The 14,606-nt window shown below is 56.9% G+C and overlaps 5 protein-coding genes across 5 annotated transcripts; 3 read left to right on the top strand and 2 right to left on the bottom strand.

The window, feature by feature from the left end:
- Positions 1-6,690: 6,690 nt before the first annotated feature.
- CkaCkLH20_05055 (smr domain-containing protein) lies at positions 6,691-7,633 on the top strand (the record flags this gene model as incomplete). Its single annotated transcript, XM_038887774.1, has 3 exons — positions 6,691-6,745; positions 6,873-6,979; positions 7,046-7,633. 3 exons carry the CDS (start codon positions 6,691-6,693, stop codon positions 7,631-7,633), a joined length of 750 nt encoding a protein of 249 aa, XP_038746816.1.
- A 532-nt stretch (positions 7,634-8,165) lies between these two features.
- Positions 8,166-9,431, bottom strand: CkaCkLH20_05054 (cell cycle control protein cdc123; the record flags this gene model as incomplete). The annotated part of the gene is made up of 1 exon (XM_038887773.1): positions 8,166-9,431. The coding sequence occupies one exon, from the start codon at positions 9,429-9,431 to the stop codon at positions 8,166-8,168; it is 1,266 nt and encodes a 421-aa protein (XP_038746815.1).
- Positions 9,432-9,948: 517 nt separating this feature from the next.
- Positions 9,949-10,538, top strand: CkaCkLH20_05053 (pre-mRNA-splicing factor cwc21; the record flags this gene model as incomplete). The annotated part of the gene is made up of 2 exons (XM_038887772.1): positions 9,949-10,181; positions 10,253-10,538. The coding sequence occupies 2 exons, from the start codon at positions 9,949-9,951 to the stop codon at positions 10,536-10,538; spliced, it is 519 nt and encodes a 172-aa protein (XP_038746814.1).
- A 301-nt stretch (positions 10,539-10,839) lies between these two features.
- Positions 10,840-11,540, bottom strand: CkaCkLH20_05052 (uncharacterized protein; the record flags this gene model as incomplete). The annotated part of the gene is made up of 2 exons (XM_038887771.1): positions 10,840-11,360; positions 11,453-11,540. The coding sequence occupies 2 exons, from the start codon at positions 11,538-11,540 to the stop codon at positions 10,840-10,842; spliced, it is 609 nt and encodes a 202-aa protein (XP_038746813.1).
- An 824-nt stretch (positions 11,541-12,364) lies between these two features.
- CkaCkLH20_05051 (calponin) lies at positions 12,365-14,383 on the top strand (the record flags this gene model as incomplete). The annotated part of the gene is made up of 2 exons (XM_038887770.1): positions 12,365-12,531; positions 12,592-14,383. The coding sequence occupies 2 exons, from the start codon at positions 12,365-12,367 to the stop codon at positions 14,381-14,383; spliced, it is 1,959 nt and encodes a 652-aa protein (XP_038746812.1).
- Between the last annotated feature and the right edge of the window lie 223 nt (positions 14,384-14,606).

Below are 14,606 nucleotides of genomic sequence, written 5' to 3'. Positions count from 1 at the left end.
ACTAATCTACATGTACACAGTGCACCTCGGCAAGAGAGCACGGACCAGTCACTGGTGGGAAGCACCTCAAGAAATGGCCTGTCCTCGGCCTGTACAGTCCACAATGAACAGAGTGGGATATGCGAGATCAAAAAGCTGGGTGATTGCATCTTTGTTTTGCCGCATCTCTCAATCAAACGTTGTCGGGTTGTCAATTTGGAAATAATACGAAGACACTGTCGTTTCTGGCGTACAAAAGTGACTGGCCAAACCCGGGTTGCTGGACGCAGCTCGCTTTCCGTACAAGGAAGGGGCTTTTTGGGGGCCATCGACGGGCGATGGGCATGCTCGACCTGACCTGGACCTACACCTGGGCTGCTTCAGCGGTTCGGTGGGGCGGTGTCATCCACTGTCGCCGGCGGCTGCTGGTGACCAGTGCGCAACACCACGGGCTCGCGGTCAGTGTCAGCATGTCAGAACTGAACCTGAGCGAACCTAAGGAATTTGGGAGCCGTGACAGAGCCGCTGTTGGAGAGGTGAGTTGAAAAGAAAAGGGGTAGGAGTTGGCTTTGAGCACGGTATGGAGACTGAGGTATGAGCTGCGAGTGTTGACGGTACGTATCTCTTCGTACCCCATAATAGTGCAGGGGTCAACAGGGGAAATTCCAGAAGCCAAGGTCGAGAGCTGCGGTACGTACCCACCCGTACCTGCCTCTGAATCCATTTAGCCCGGTTCCTGGCCTAGGCTCCCCTGTCTGTGCTCCTCGTCTGTAAAGAAAGATGTGAGGTCGAGTGGCCAAATATCTGCCAAAATCACTTTCAGTCTTTTGTATCTGGAATTTGAAACAGAGATATGTGCTTCGTCGACCTACAATTGGCATTACTCAGCATCTTGAAAGCTGGCGCTCTTAGTCACTGGATATGTATCACAATAAGGTAGGATGGTATCATATGGAGGAAGCCTCAGAGACAGACCACTGAAGAGCGGGTCCACCAGCCCTTTGCAACGTCGAAATCACCGCGGCCAGCAACAGACCAATGGCAACGCACAGTGGGGAGTTGCGCCGTGAGACTAAGACCATTTTCGCCGTCGCCCGCAAGAAATGGAAGCTCGAGTCCCCTGGAGTCCCTGGGAAAGGGAGAGGGCGAAGAAAAAAAAAAGCCGACAACAATAAAACAGGGTCTAGTTGGCTCGACTGTTCTGAGTGGTCTAAAGACTCCAGTGTCCTTGTTCGCCGCCCTGACTAATGTAAAAAATCCATCGCGCTACCGGCCACCGCAGACCAGGCACGGAGATGGGCTTTTGAGGCCCTGTCAAAAACCTGTGCATCTCTTGCCGTTGCCGGGTGCTAATCCGCCTATCATTCGTTTGACGAGGAATCTTCTCCATTCCTCATCGTCTATGGAATTGGATTTACACGACGCCGACGCCCGCGAGAGAAGCACGAGCCGCTGCCAATACGAACCAGCGACTTACGTACTTCCATGATATCCACGTCTTCTCTGCTTCTGCACCACTTCGTTTCGCTTGCGAAGAGACAGGCTGCCGCTTCTTTACCGACCATGGTTGTACTCGCGAGAGACATGGCATCATGGGATACGTGCTCCAAGACACATCTCTACCCCTTGCCTGCGCTGCGCTGGATTGAAGAAACCCATCCTCGTCCTCAGGCCTTCCAGCCTCGCCAAAAGTCTTCAGTCCACACGAGCGGCTGGAATCAAACAGCCACCAAGTATCTCTACTTCTGCTTCTTCCCTGTCCTCCCTGTTCTTCCCTTCCTTCCAACCTTCCAGCCCTTCTGTCGGCCAGCTAACCGAAGGTAAGGAGGGGCTACAGTTAATACTCGTCATCAAAAGAAATCTCCGTCTTTCTTGTTCCGTGCCCATCTGCAGCACGACAACCACACGCCAAACTGGACGATGCAGCCAAGCAGACATGCCCCCACCACCCGCCAGGGAACACCAGGAGAGGGATGCCAGATGGAACATTGCCTTCTTCCATCAGGGCTTCCATCGCGATTCTTGAAACGCAGTCATCAGCAGCCTCCTTGCAGATTTTGATACTGCCGCCAACATCACCACCTGGCCAACCCTGCTACTCGCCTGTCTGGCTACCCTACGACCATTTGTTACCGCTGAGGTGGCCGGTTATCTGTCCGACAACATTTCTGACCGAATGCCTGCTTGGACAACTGCATTGCATCAAGGCTGTTTGCCAGCCACTATCGAGCAAACAATGGGAGCAAACAGCTTATTGAATGCAAGCTCGAAGCTCTCGGCCGCAATTCCTTTGACTCGCCCAACACTGTGAAGCCATCTCGGCGAATCACTACCGCCGGGGCTACTCCCCAGACTTGCCTTTCAGCACTGCCCGAGGGAACAGACAAAGGAGCGGCATCCTCATCGAGCACTTGCATCTCGTCACTAATATCAGGGGTCGATCCTGTCTGAGACTGGCGTCTGGCACCTGTCGACCTTCCTTTCTTCGTCCAGGCCACGAACCAAGTCGACACAAGCCGGCTACCATTTAGGACCGTCTTAGAGCGGGAAATCCGCCTTATGGACACGGCGACTCCATCGCCATTCCTGATCCAGCCGCACGTCTTTGCTAAGACATTGCCGACCAAATACCAACACCACACCATCATAATCGATATGCCTTCGTCTTGTTGCTGCTCGAGCAGTATTACCAGCTCAGGGCCAAAAAACCACCGTCGTCATGCCCATCGCCATGTCCGACTCCACTGCAAATGGCCAAAGGTCAGTGAGCCCACGCTTCCTCCTGGTCACTCTCCGCCTTCGCATCTCCCTGCATCCACTTACGATGCTTGGCTGCCCGGCATCGGGCAGATGGCCGCCGTACACGGTACAAAGCCTTCCTCTTGACCGCGCCGTCGTCTCTGGGAACAAGGTACAACAGCACCCACGTCTTCTCAACTGGCGTCAACACCAGGACAGATCCCGAGATGAGATTGACGATGGGATGGCACATGGCTGCTTGGATGCCACGATGCTTCGCCGACTCCCGACTCCCATCTGATTCTTTGCCGATCTTCCCTGTTGCGAACAATTACTGCCATCAAGCGCCCGATATCAATTCTGGAGGTGAGGCTTGCTGCGACACTCTCCCCAGCCTCTTCGACTGCCCAACACCACCAGAGTCTCATCCTCCAGAGGCTATCGTCCCCTAGGCCTCTCAGGGCGCATGATCTGCGCTTCCCAAAAGTAAACGCAGATTGCACCGATGACAGGTTTGCACCACGGCACTGGCGTGCCCAATCAGGGATCGTGGCGTCTGCCGCCCTACCGGCTCAGTTCTGACTGCAAAACCGCGTCCGTGGGGTTGCTTGACTTACTCAGGCTCAGCCTGAAGCTATGTGTTCTGGTCAACAAGATCCTTCGATGCTAGCTTCCGGTCTGCAGCCTTGCTTTTCCTGATGGAAGCTGTCTGGAAGGTTAACATTATCCGCCGCCCACTTGATATGCGGCCAACCGTCGCATTCAACAAAAACATTATCTCGGCAGCGCTAGAGCTCCGAATCAATGTTTGCCCTGAATATGCGATCGACTGTTTGCCTGTACCACAGCCAGCGGCTACTGCATCCTACCACCGAGGCGAAGCATTTGCACTTTGCGTCCGAGTCTTTCTGCAGCCTGTAGGCTTTTCTGACGGGTGATGGCTGCATCGCACGGTACATATTCACGGCAGAACTGACACCGTCCGAGCAGCCATCTGCATCCCGCAAATACATCAGATCGCTGCTGTCATGCGATGACCCAGAATCAGCTTCAGGCACGAAAGCCCAATTCGCATCTAGCTGCCTATGAGGCCAATATAGCGTCGATTCCTCTCTCACCAGCAGTACAGCTGTTGGAAGCTCGGGCTCAAAGATGCAACAGCCCTTTGTATCACTTTGAAATGAACAAGAGGAAACCTCTGACGCTACAAAAAGCCACCGACTGGGCCCCTCGGCAATAGACAAGTTGTGAAGCCCTCAAAGAGAGACATCGCTCATCCTGACTCGGATTGGCTCAGGTAATTGGTCGCCAGAGCGCCACTATGGCTTGCATCTGGGGAGCTGCTGGTGCTGGACAAACATTGCAGCCAGCCAATAAATACGCCACAAGCCCAGGTATCAAGAAGTAACCACCGCCTTAGCCGCATTTTAGGGCGCTCGTCGATATCTCGTAACCAGATCGGTCCAAGTGGGAAGCATCCAGGATAGGACGCCCCGATCCTCTGGATCACTATGCAAGAGCTGTCACTTTTTGCAACAAACCTGCAGACAAACGTCCAAAAACGGCGCCCAGGTTTGCGGGCTCCCCGGACAGCCGCCGGGCGCTGGGCGTTCTACTGCTCAATCCTGCCATCTGTATGGGTATTGCACGTCAACGGGTACCTCAACACTCCGAATAGAGATTTCTTATTTCGTCGCCAATCAATCAGCATCTGAAGACGGGAGTTTCATGGTCGGACCCACCACTTGAGCTGCCATGAAACAACAAGTCCTTTTAGCCGGCGCGAGTTGGATGCAAGGGCGAAATCACTAACGCCTGTCAGCGAGCGAGCGACCTTTGGAGTTCTTTACCGTCTAGCCCACACGAAAGTTACGAATTTGGTCTGCAGTCCGATGTTCTGCAGAAGAAAGGGGGATAATGTCCCCTTGGGACGCTGATCGTACCGTGAAGTCGGGGCTCCGTATGACTCCCGGTACTCTGCAAGTGTGTTTTTTCCCGAACCTGTTTGGCTCCGTCGATCAGCGCCAAAATTTGGACGAAAACCTCGGGGTTGCCATGGGGCTGCCGAGAACACATGCGGTGAGCCCCTAGGAAGTAGACTATGAACTGCCGCTCTTCCAAGTTCACTTGAAGAGTTGTGGATTCTAGGGATTATTATGTGATGGACAATCCTGGTACTTGTCATCCGTCACCTGCGCAATCCAGCTACCACTGAATAGCTATCCGCTGTCTCAGACCTATGAATCAATCCGGGATACCAGGACAAGAACAAGGTACATCGAGGCAAACCGATTATTCAACATAGCCATCATGAGATCTGTGACCGTTGCACCAAACGTACAACAAGAGCGCCCTCAGCTCAGTCGAAAGTCGAAAGAAGAAATCGGCAGACGGCGGGCATATTTCGCATCCGAAATAAGGTAATTTCGCTCAGTCACTAGATCTTTGCGGGCAGCCGGCCGGAGACTACTACGAGAAACTATTCCCGCGTAGGTACAGGGAGGCCACATGGCATGCGAGCTCCTTTTCACGATGCGACGCGGACCCAGTCCGAAAACTGGCAGAAAGCAAGGAACTCATTGGCATCGAATGCCTGAAGAGGCAAAACTGTGGAGTCGCAAAATCGTTCCACGCGGGATCACGAGAAGGCTCCTTTTAATTGAAGAGGGCCCGGAATTGTGGGGTCTCTCTTCGTTTCCGAAGCCGAAATCCTCATCCGTTTTGGTCGTCGTCGTCGTTGTCGTCGTCGTCTCGTTGCCTCCGCCCTAGTTGCTTGCGGGCGGACAAATGGCGGCCGCGGCATTCATCCCTTTGAATCTGACAGATGGAGAATTCTGCGCGTCCTCTCGTGCATATCGCGCCAGGCACAAGCGAGAAGATGCGTCCAACCAACGTAACACAAGCCGTAGGATTCAGGAACAGGCATTTTTGCAGATGCCGCGCTGCAGGTGCGCTACGGCACTACTGAGGTTTCTCTTACGATCATCTGCTGTTGCTTTTCAGATCTCATGGGAGCTTTTTTTTACTTTCCCGCACGCTCATCATCATTTCATCTGGAATCAGCACTTGATCGGCTGGTTCGGACGATAATTGCGCACGACGGGAAAGTTCAATGTTGGAGAATTCCAAAAAGGAGATGTTCTAGAAGACCCACAGAAGCTTTCCATCCCTGAGCTTGTCGCTTGTGTAACGACCGTCTGGCACATCACACAGGGACCTGTTTTCGGTATGAAGAATCCATGATACTGTACGCAAAACTCCAGCCTTCGCTATTGCGGGTATTCATGCCCTTCCCGGCTGTTCGAGTGTTGTTTCGGACGGACCTAGAACATCATTGTCCCGGAGAGCTGTGAAACGACGTATTAGCATCAGCCACGATAGTCGTCCAGACCAGGCGCTGGGTCTGGCTCGTTTCAGGCCAATTTGCACCGACACAGATGTGAGAAATACATACACGCAACAAAAGGCAATAGAATTTCTCAAATATTGCACCAGCTGGTGCACTGTACAAATCGTGGCTCGTGGTCTTCGGCCACTGAGTGCTGTCTTGGTGGACGCGCACGGCTCTTCCCCTGAAGATCACACTGTCAGCACAATGGGTGCCCATCCCCGGATTCACGCTCGAGAGACACTCTGCCTGCAACAACAACCCGGGTCGAGGGCAGCAACGGATCCGCCGCGGGACTTATCTGCGCTATGCTATCGTCAGGCTGGCGGACCCGGAGCGGGAGCCGGGCCGGCCAGTGAAGGAGCCTCCACCTGGGCAATGCCGGAGCACGTCTCCACAATTACGCGGCCGAAGCCGAAAAAACAAGCTTGTTTAGCGCCGTTGTGCCAACCACGTCAGTCGCGCCCGACTGGACTTGGCCCTCTCCCACTGCCGAGTGCATCAACTCTTCTTGAGTTTGACGTCAGATTTTTGTCTTACATACATAGGCAAATCTTTGTCGACTGTCCGCACGGGAAAAAACAATGTCTATTCCTATGAACCGCCTTGGCGGTCGCGGTGAGAAGCCCCGTCTGTTTTGTGTTTACCTACCTACTACCCCTGAAGCTGTGGCTGGAGCCTTGACCGCCACGGGAAGCATGAGAAACAAATCACCATCTTAGGGCAACTTCAAACAACACGAGCTGACAGGAATGCACCCTTACAGCGTTTAATCACGCCGACAACGACGATGACGACGTGGAGCGCGAGTACGATCGCCTTCGCGACCTAGCCCGCGAGGAAGCCAACAAGCGTAACAACTGCTTCGAGCGCGTCCGTTCTCCCCCAAGCCCGCTCGCGATCTCCAAGGTTCTCTAAAGCTCACATGTCGGTATACAGTCCCAGCAGGCCTACCAGTCCGGCGATGGTGCAGCCGCCAAGGAGCTCTCGAACGAGGGCAAGCGCCATGCCCAGAAGATGGAGGACTACAACCGCCAGGCGTCCGAGTACATCTTCCGCGAGAACAACGCCGCCGGCCGCGTCACGGGCAGCTGCGTCGACCTCCACGGCCAGTTCGTCGAGGAGGCGGAGCGCATCCTCGAGGAGCGCATCCGCGCCGACCGCGCCCGCGGCCAGGACCACCTGCACGCCATCGTCGGCAAGGGCAACCACTCTACGGGCCACGTGCAGAAGCTGAAGCCGCGCATCGAGGCGATTTGTCGCGAGATGGGCCTCAACTTCTCCACCGAGGATAACGCCGGCAGGATCTACATCAACCTCCAGGGCGGCGACGCGACGATGCCGCCGCCGCCTCAGCAGGGCGGTGGACACCATGGTGGGCAACCGCAGCAGCATCACGGCGGTCAGCAACAGCACCATGGTGGTCAACAGCAGCACCACGGCGGTCAGCAGCAACAGGGGCAGGACGACGACATCGTCGTCAAGATCCTCAAGAAGCTGGAGAAGGCTTGCTGTGTCGTCATGTAAAGCATTTACTCGGGGAGGCCTTCTTTGTTTGCGGATGTGGTTGGTTCCCACCCGATCAACCGCGGTGGTATGCTCTTCTTTTCTCCGGCGTCGACTGCCGCAGTCAGCCGCACTTTTTGGATGCGAAAATGGTAATGTCTTGTATCTGATGAGATGATATACCCTGGCAAGACGTCATTGGACTGCGTCATAAGGGCCCTCGGATATGGACAGCGAGGGTGCCGCCTTTATGCCTGTTTTATATATGTCCTTATTTTGTATACATTCGAATACGATTTCTGGATATCTTTGCACTTCTTGATAAGTCTTAGCTGTTGATTGTGAGGCATGTGTATGATATATGCCCAGAAGGGTGAGAGGTGTAAGCACACATATTCTCGTGGCCAGTTATCACGTATGATACCGGCATTGGCATCACAAATAACAGGCCGCATATGGCTGCCAGAAATCGTCCAACATTATGATCATCAGTGCGGTTCACCCTATATGTACCTGATCTACAGCCTCCTCCTCTTCCTCGTCATCCCCCACCCTACGGTGCGTTCTCCCAAACGTCACCACCGCCCTCCGCCTCCGTCATCTCCTTCCACCGCTGCGCAAACTCCCTCAACCCACCCTCGCCCGCCAAGCTCGCGTCCACGACCTCCTTGGGGAGCTTGTGCGCAGAGTACTGCGGCGTGCTGAAGTTGAACGCCGCCGGGTTATCCTTCTCCACGAGCCTCAACTCGGGAACGAGCTCATCCGCATCCTCGTCGTCCGTCGTCTCCTCCGCCCCGCTGCCCTCCACCTGCTCCTCCTCGTTCACAACAGACCCCAGCATCGGCTTCGGCACCTCGAACTCCAGCAGCTCCCCCCACGAGAAGAGCAGGCTGTCCGTCCGCGGCGCCCACGGGTTCACGTCGATCAGCCGCACCTTGCCCAGCTCGTCCCGCGAGTCGCTGTCCCCCGGCACGTACACGTCAAACGCGAAGCACCCGTCCGGGAACGTGAAGCGCAGCCTGTCCTCGAAGAAGTCGGAGATCCGCGACACCAGTGCCGGGCGCAGGTCGGAGAGGAAGGGGTAGTGGTTCCAGTCGCGCTGGCAGATTCCCAGGAGCGCGCGGTGCTTGACGAAACACCGGAACTCGAGGGCCGGGTTGGGCGCGAAGAAGGGGCGGAGCACCAGCACGGGCTGGAAGGGCCGGTTCGAGGACGAGGCGACGGTGTCGTCGAAGGCGTGCTCGAGGTCGTGGCTCACGAAGCTCGAGCTCTTGAGGAGGAGGTAGACGTCGTTGGGCGTCGTGCACTTGAGCGTGTTCTGGTGCGGCGAGATCCAGGCGGCATCCTTGGGGGCGGACCAGTTGAGCTTCGGGGCGACGGCGCCGCCGAGCTCGGCGATGCGGTCCTTGATCTCCTTGTGGATCTCCGGGAAGCGCTGGTTCGGCGGGCGCGAGTCCGCGTCGTCGGCGTCCGAGTCCGAGTCCTCCGAGTCCGGGTCCGGCTGGTTCCGCCGGGGCGCGCCCGAGGTGTTGGAGGAGGGCGCCCAGTCGTCCTCGTCCTGGGCATCCGTCTGAGTGTCGTCGTCGTCGGCGAGGATGATGCCGTCGTCGCGGATGTACTGGACGAAGTCCGGGGACAGCTTGATGATGCGGGAGCGAATCGAGACGGTGCGGTACTTGGGGAACCAGCTGTCGTAGGAGCAGTTGAGGATGTGATCCTTGGTCACCGGGGGGAAGGTGAGTTCCTCGGGTTCCTGGGTCGCGGCGGCGATGGCGTCCAGGGTCGGTTGCCCCTCAGTGAGGCCTTCGAGGGACGGCATTTTGAGGGGTTGAGTTTGTTTGCGAGACGGGGATATGCCGAGATTTCTGATGAGAATAGTCGATATATATCTCAATCGAAAAATCCGTATGTTTCTTATGTGTTTGATTAGAAATCACTCACTCATCTCGTCCTTGGACTTTTTTCACTTACATCGATGAGTCTTCGCGGTTAGTGAGTCTTTCAATCGCCCAATGCAGAAAGTACCCCACCATCCCACCCGCATCCTTTTTTTCTGCCGCCGATACGTCAGTCGTCATTTGGACGAATCACACTCACCGCCTTCTGGCCGACTGAACTTTTGCCAAGGGTCCAACAGGTTGCAGTGACGTCTCTGCCGTCAGCCCCCCAAGCTCCAACGCGAGTACTCCGTACTCCCTGATCATCCCATCCCACCCAACCTTGATCTTCTCCGACACCGCCGATCGACAGACGAAGAGGAAAACCTCCACAGCGCAGTTTCCTCCGCGAGATCCTCTATTCGTAACAATCACCAACCAATTCAAACGACGACGACAATGTCTGACAACGTCGGCCTCTCGACGCCGCGCGGCAGCGGCACCTCGGGCTACGTGCAGCGAAACCTCGCGCAGATGCGGCCGCGCGACTACGGCGCGCCGTACCCTCCGAAAGACGCCGACTCGCTGCGTCACAAGCCGCGGGTCCCCGATAAGGAGATTCTCGAGCACGACCGCAAGCGCGAGATCGAGGTCAAGGTGCTCGACCTGCGCGACACCCTCGAGGACGAAGGGTAAGCTTATCTTTGCATCATCCTTTACCCAGTCTTGGCGGCAGATAGCTGACGAGATGCGTGACTTATAGTCTCGAGGAAGAAGAGGTCGAGAAGCGATGCGACGAGCTGCGACAGAAGCTGCTCGCCGAGCTCGAGAGCAAGAAGAACTCCCGCGGCGGCGGCGGACCGGTGCGGAAGCACTTCAAGAGTCACCAGGTGCACGAGATGGCGGACGCCAAGATGAAGGAGAGCGAGAGGCTGAGGAGCGCGTTGAGGATAAGCAAGGACTACGAGGAGGGCAGCCATTGGAGGAGACAGGAGGAGCGGTTGAGGAACGCCGTGGAGAGAGATGCCAAGAAAGAAGAGGTCGACTAGTCACCCACGCTCCCGTGGTGGCTTCTGAGTGATGCGGCGAGGCGCCTGGGCTGGGGGCATCATCGGTTGGCGTTGGGTTGGAGTTTCGGCGTTCTCTGAGATTGGAGCGGGGGAGCATTTCTGACGACAAGGCCATCCCGAATTTCATCGCAATACGGCTGACCTGAAAAATGGCCAGATACCGGGGGGTCATTTGGTTGCGGAACGGTTCCACATCGAATTATTGATACAGGGTGCGGAGATTGGGGTCCGTCTTCTAGAAATACACAGATGCATCGTCATCGTTTCGCTTTATACCATTCTACTTCTTGGCCGCCGGCGGCGGTACCCACGCTTGGGGCTGCCAGCTTTCGCCGGGCCCCTTCGCCTGCTCCCATGGATCGTGACCATACTTCTTCTTCGTCGAGCTAGGTTTCAGTGTCGGTTCAGGCGATGGTGTTGCCGTCGCCTCAGCGGTCGTCTCCGCGTTCGTCGTCTCTAGCTCCGGTGCTATCGGCTGCGTCTGCGCCGTGTTCAACGCCGGTAGGGGCTGTCCCATCGGCTGCCCCGGCGCGTCCATCACCCTCGGCTTCGCCTCCCAACGCGCGTCCGCCTGGGCGGCCAGCATCTTCATCCGCTGCTGTCTGACGACCTCGGTGGACTGTTCCTCGAGCGACGGCGGGTGCTCGCGGGTGTGTCGCAGCCACTGGTGCCATAACGGCGACACCTTCACGTCGGAGAGGTATGTCGAACGGGGGTAGTGGACGATTCGGCGGAAGCGACCGGGTCCGTCGCCGCGGTGCTCGCGGAACTCCCAGTATGTGTAACCCTGCAGGTCACGGCCTGGAACCGAGCGATGTTAGTCTGCGAGGGTTTCCAAGGAAGCTCTCTCTTATATACGAGAAGCTTGGAGGTGGAGGGAGGGGTGAACGGACCGACTAGAAAGCGTTTACGCCATGGTAGTCTGAGCGACTTCCACTTGTACCATGCCTCCAGAATTGGCGATATCCTCGTCGAGGACATTTTGTTGCGTTATTGTGTGAGGTTGGGGAGAACTGAGAATGTTGGTTTTCGCTCAGAAACCCATGGCATCAAGATCTCAAAGTTGCTAGGTTTCTCGCGAAAAGTAATGAGGTCAAGCTTGAATAATTTGCACCGCCACAAAGCTCTGTTTCGGCCGAGGCATCATTGGCTGGATCGTGATTGGGCATCCTTATCCTCAGCCACGCCTTTTTATGTTTCTGCAGCACAGTTGCCCAATGCACCTTCCAGAGTTGCATCGAACCCCACCAGCCACCACCGCACACGTCACTCCAGTGTCCGCAAGGCCCGCGGCGGGCAGGCCGGGCCCCGGGCGCTGTCAACCTTTATCCAGGCTTCCCGCTGGGCTTGAAGAGATGCATAAACAATCAAATATTCCCCACCAACAAGGCACAAGTGCTTCTTCGTCCCCTGCCACCCGACATATCAATTGTTCTCTCCTCTCTTTCTCTCACTCTCTCTCCGCAAAACATTTGGATCGCCTCTCTGGTCCTCTTTTCGTTTTACTTACCCCGAAGACTGCATCTGCAGGAAGCTGCGTCTATAAAACAACCGAGGCAGTGCCCTTTTTTCCCGCGCCCGCGCGCAGGGCTGAGTGAGCAACGCAAAGCAGAGATTCCGAGTATCTTAGGTACACCGTTCCGTCATCGCCGGACCCCGCCGACGTCAGCGCCTAACCGCCGCGTCACTGAAACGCACCCACGAACACTCCGACTGCAAACGAAGCGCTTAAAGCGCAATCACCACAACCGATTTCCGTTTCACGAAGATTCTCTTCTTTCGATTGCGATCACCACAACTTCAAGATGGCTTCGGTAACGTCGTTAGACAAGGACCTGCGCAAGTTGCGCCTCGAGAGGTACACGCCTGCCGCCGCGAAGGAGGTTAGCACGTGGATCGAGAGCGTCCTCGGCGAGAGGCTTCCCGCTGGAGACCTGCTCGAGAGCCTCAAAGATGGAGTTGCGCTCTGCAAGTAGGTGAAAGCGAGTTCCTCATCCCACCGGCTCGGTGTACTAACGTGCGATGCCTCCAGACTTATCAACCTGGCGGTGCCACCACCCGGCGTCAAGTTCAAGAAGTCGGCCATGCCGTTTGTCCAGATGGAGAACATCTCGCACTTCCTGCGCGCCTGCAAGCAGCCGCCCTTGAACCTCCAAGAACACGACGTCTTCCTCACCGTCGACTTATACGAACAAAAGGACCCCGCCCAAGTGCTGCAGTGCCTCGGCGCCTTCAGTCGCGCCGCCCACGCCGCGAACCCGGCCAAATTCCCGAGCCCGATCGGTGGCAAGACCCGGGGTGTCATGAGTCCTCAGGGCACCGGCCGCGGCACTCCTTCGCCGACACGATCTCGCGGATTCTCCAATACTTCTGGTGGCTTCGGCTCGCCTCGGCCTAACCTCGCCAGTGCCAAGACTGGCGATTCGGGCTCCGGCAGGTGGAGTCCGACGAAGCCTACCTCTCCGACTACTAGCTGGAGCAAGAAGGAGCACGAGGGAGCCACTTCTCCGGCGTGGAACATTGCCCAGTACGGCTACATGGGCGGTGCCAGTCAGGGCAATCTCGGTATCTCGTTTGGCAGTCGGAGACAGATCACTAGTGCGGGACCCAACGTCCCAAGCCTGGCCGAGAAGGAGAAGAGACGGAAGGAAAAGGAGGCCGAAGAAGAGCTTCAACGTCAACAGATGGAGGACCTCAGACGCCAAAAGCTGGAAGCAGAAGAGCGTGAAGCCCGCGAAGAGGAGGAAAGACATATTCAACGTCTCGTGGAAGAGAAGCAACGCCGCGCAGACGAAGAAAAGCGCCGTGTAGATGAGGAGAGAAGGCAGTGGGAGGAAGAAGAGCGTATGTGGAAGCTCACGGAGGAGAAGCGGCGCAAGGAGGAGCAGGAGGCCGAGGCGCGTCTTGTCGATGAGCGGAGCCGCACTAGAAGTCGCAGTGACGCCCGCCTTCGTGGACAATTCCTCAGTCAGTACCAGGCGGAGCAGAAGGTCCAGCCGCAAAAGACCGGAGCCGACCGAATCGCCGAGCTGGAGGCAGAGCTTGAGAAGGCCAGAGAACGAGAAAGACAGTACGAGCGCGAACGCCAGGAACGAACGGGCCGAACGTTGACCATCACCAACGATCCCAAGGCTCGGCTGAGGTCTAAGAGCCGGCCGTCCGACGGAACACCCAGCCGCCAGGATTCCTGGTCCAAGGGTGAGCGTGAGGTACTTCAGACCGCGTGGGCCCAACACCAAGACGCGCAAGAGGACGAGCCGCCGGCCCCACCCCCGAGATCCCCGAGACCCCTGCCGGACCCGAGGGCCGTCGCTTCCCCGCCGCCGCAAAAGGTCGTGACCCACACTACGGGCGGACGACCGCTTCCGGACCCCGCCGCATACAAGGCGGCTGCCCAGCCCCCGCCAAGCCGGACCGACAGATTCCTCGCTAACAACGCGGCACCCGCTCAGCCGGCCACCAGGCAGACCTACTCCCGCGAGCTCGGTGCAACGGCGGAGCAAGACGGCGAGGACCGCCGGCGCGCCCAGAGCCAGAATAAGACCAAGGCCGGCGGCTGGGCGTCCAAGTCGCTCCTCGAGCGCGAGATGGAGATGGAGCGCCAGCGCCAGCGCGAGTGGGAGGAGGCCCAGGAGGAGACCGCCAAGGCCGTGCCCACGGGCAACGGCGTCGACGGCATCGGTGGCGGTATCGGCGGTCGCTGGGACGTGAGCCAGTGGGCTGGGTACACTGGCGGCGACAGCCAGAACAAGGGTAGCCAGGGTATCGGAGCTGGCCGAAGACAGATTGTCGGACCCAGGCCGCTGCCTAATACGCCGCGGTGAAAGAAAATTCATTTACGAATAGGAACTCAGACAGACTTTCTTGTTTAGAGCGCAATGGGGAGGCGTAGTTTGCGAAAGATCACCCTGTGCTGTTTTGCTCCGTCCAGACTGTAGATGGTCAGGCACTTTGAGATAGGTAGATATCATTTAATGAGCGAAGATGAATCAGACTGATACCTCATCCTTACATATTCCTATATCTCACGTCGCGTCCATACAAGTT

This window comes from Colletotrichum karsti, assembly GCF_011947395.1.
Source record: "Colletotrichum karsti strain CkLH20 chromosome Unknown Scaffold14, whole genome shotgun sequence".
In the NCBI taxonomy this organism is placed as follows: Eukaryota; Fungi; Ascomycota; class Sordariomycetes; order Glomerellales; family Glomerellaceae; genus Colletotrichum; species Colletotrichum karsti.
This window is presented reverse-complemented; position numbering and strand designations above follow the sequence as displayed.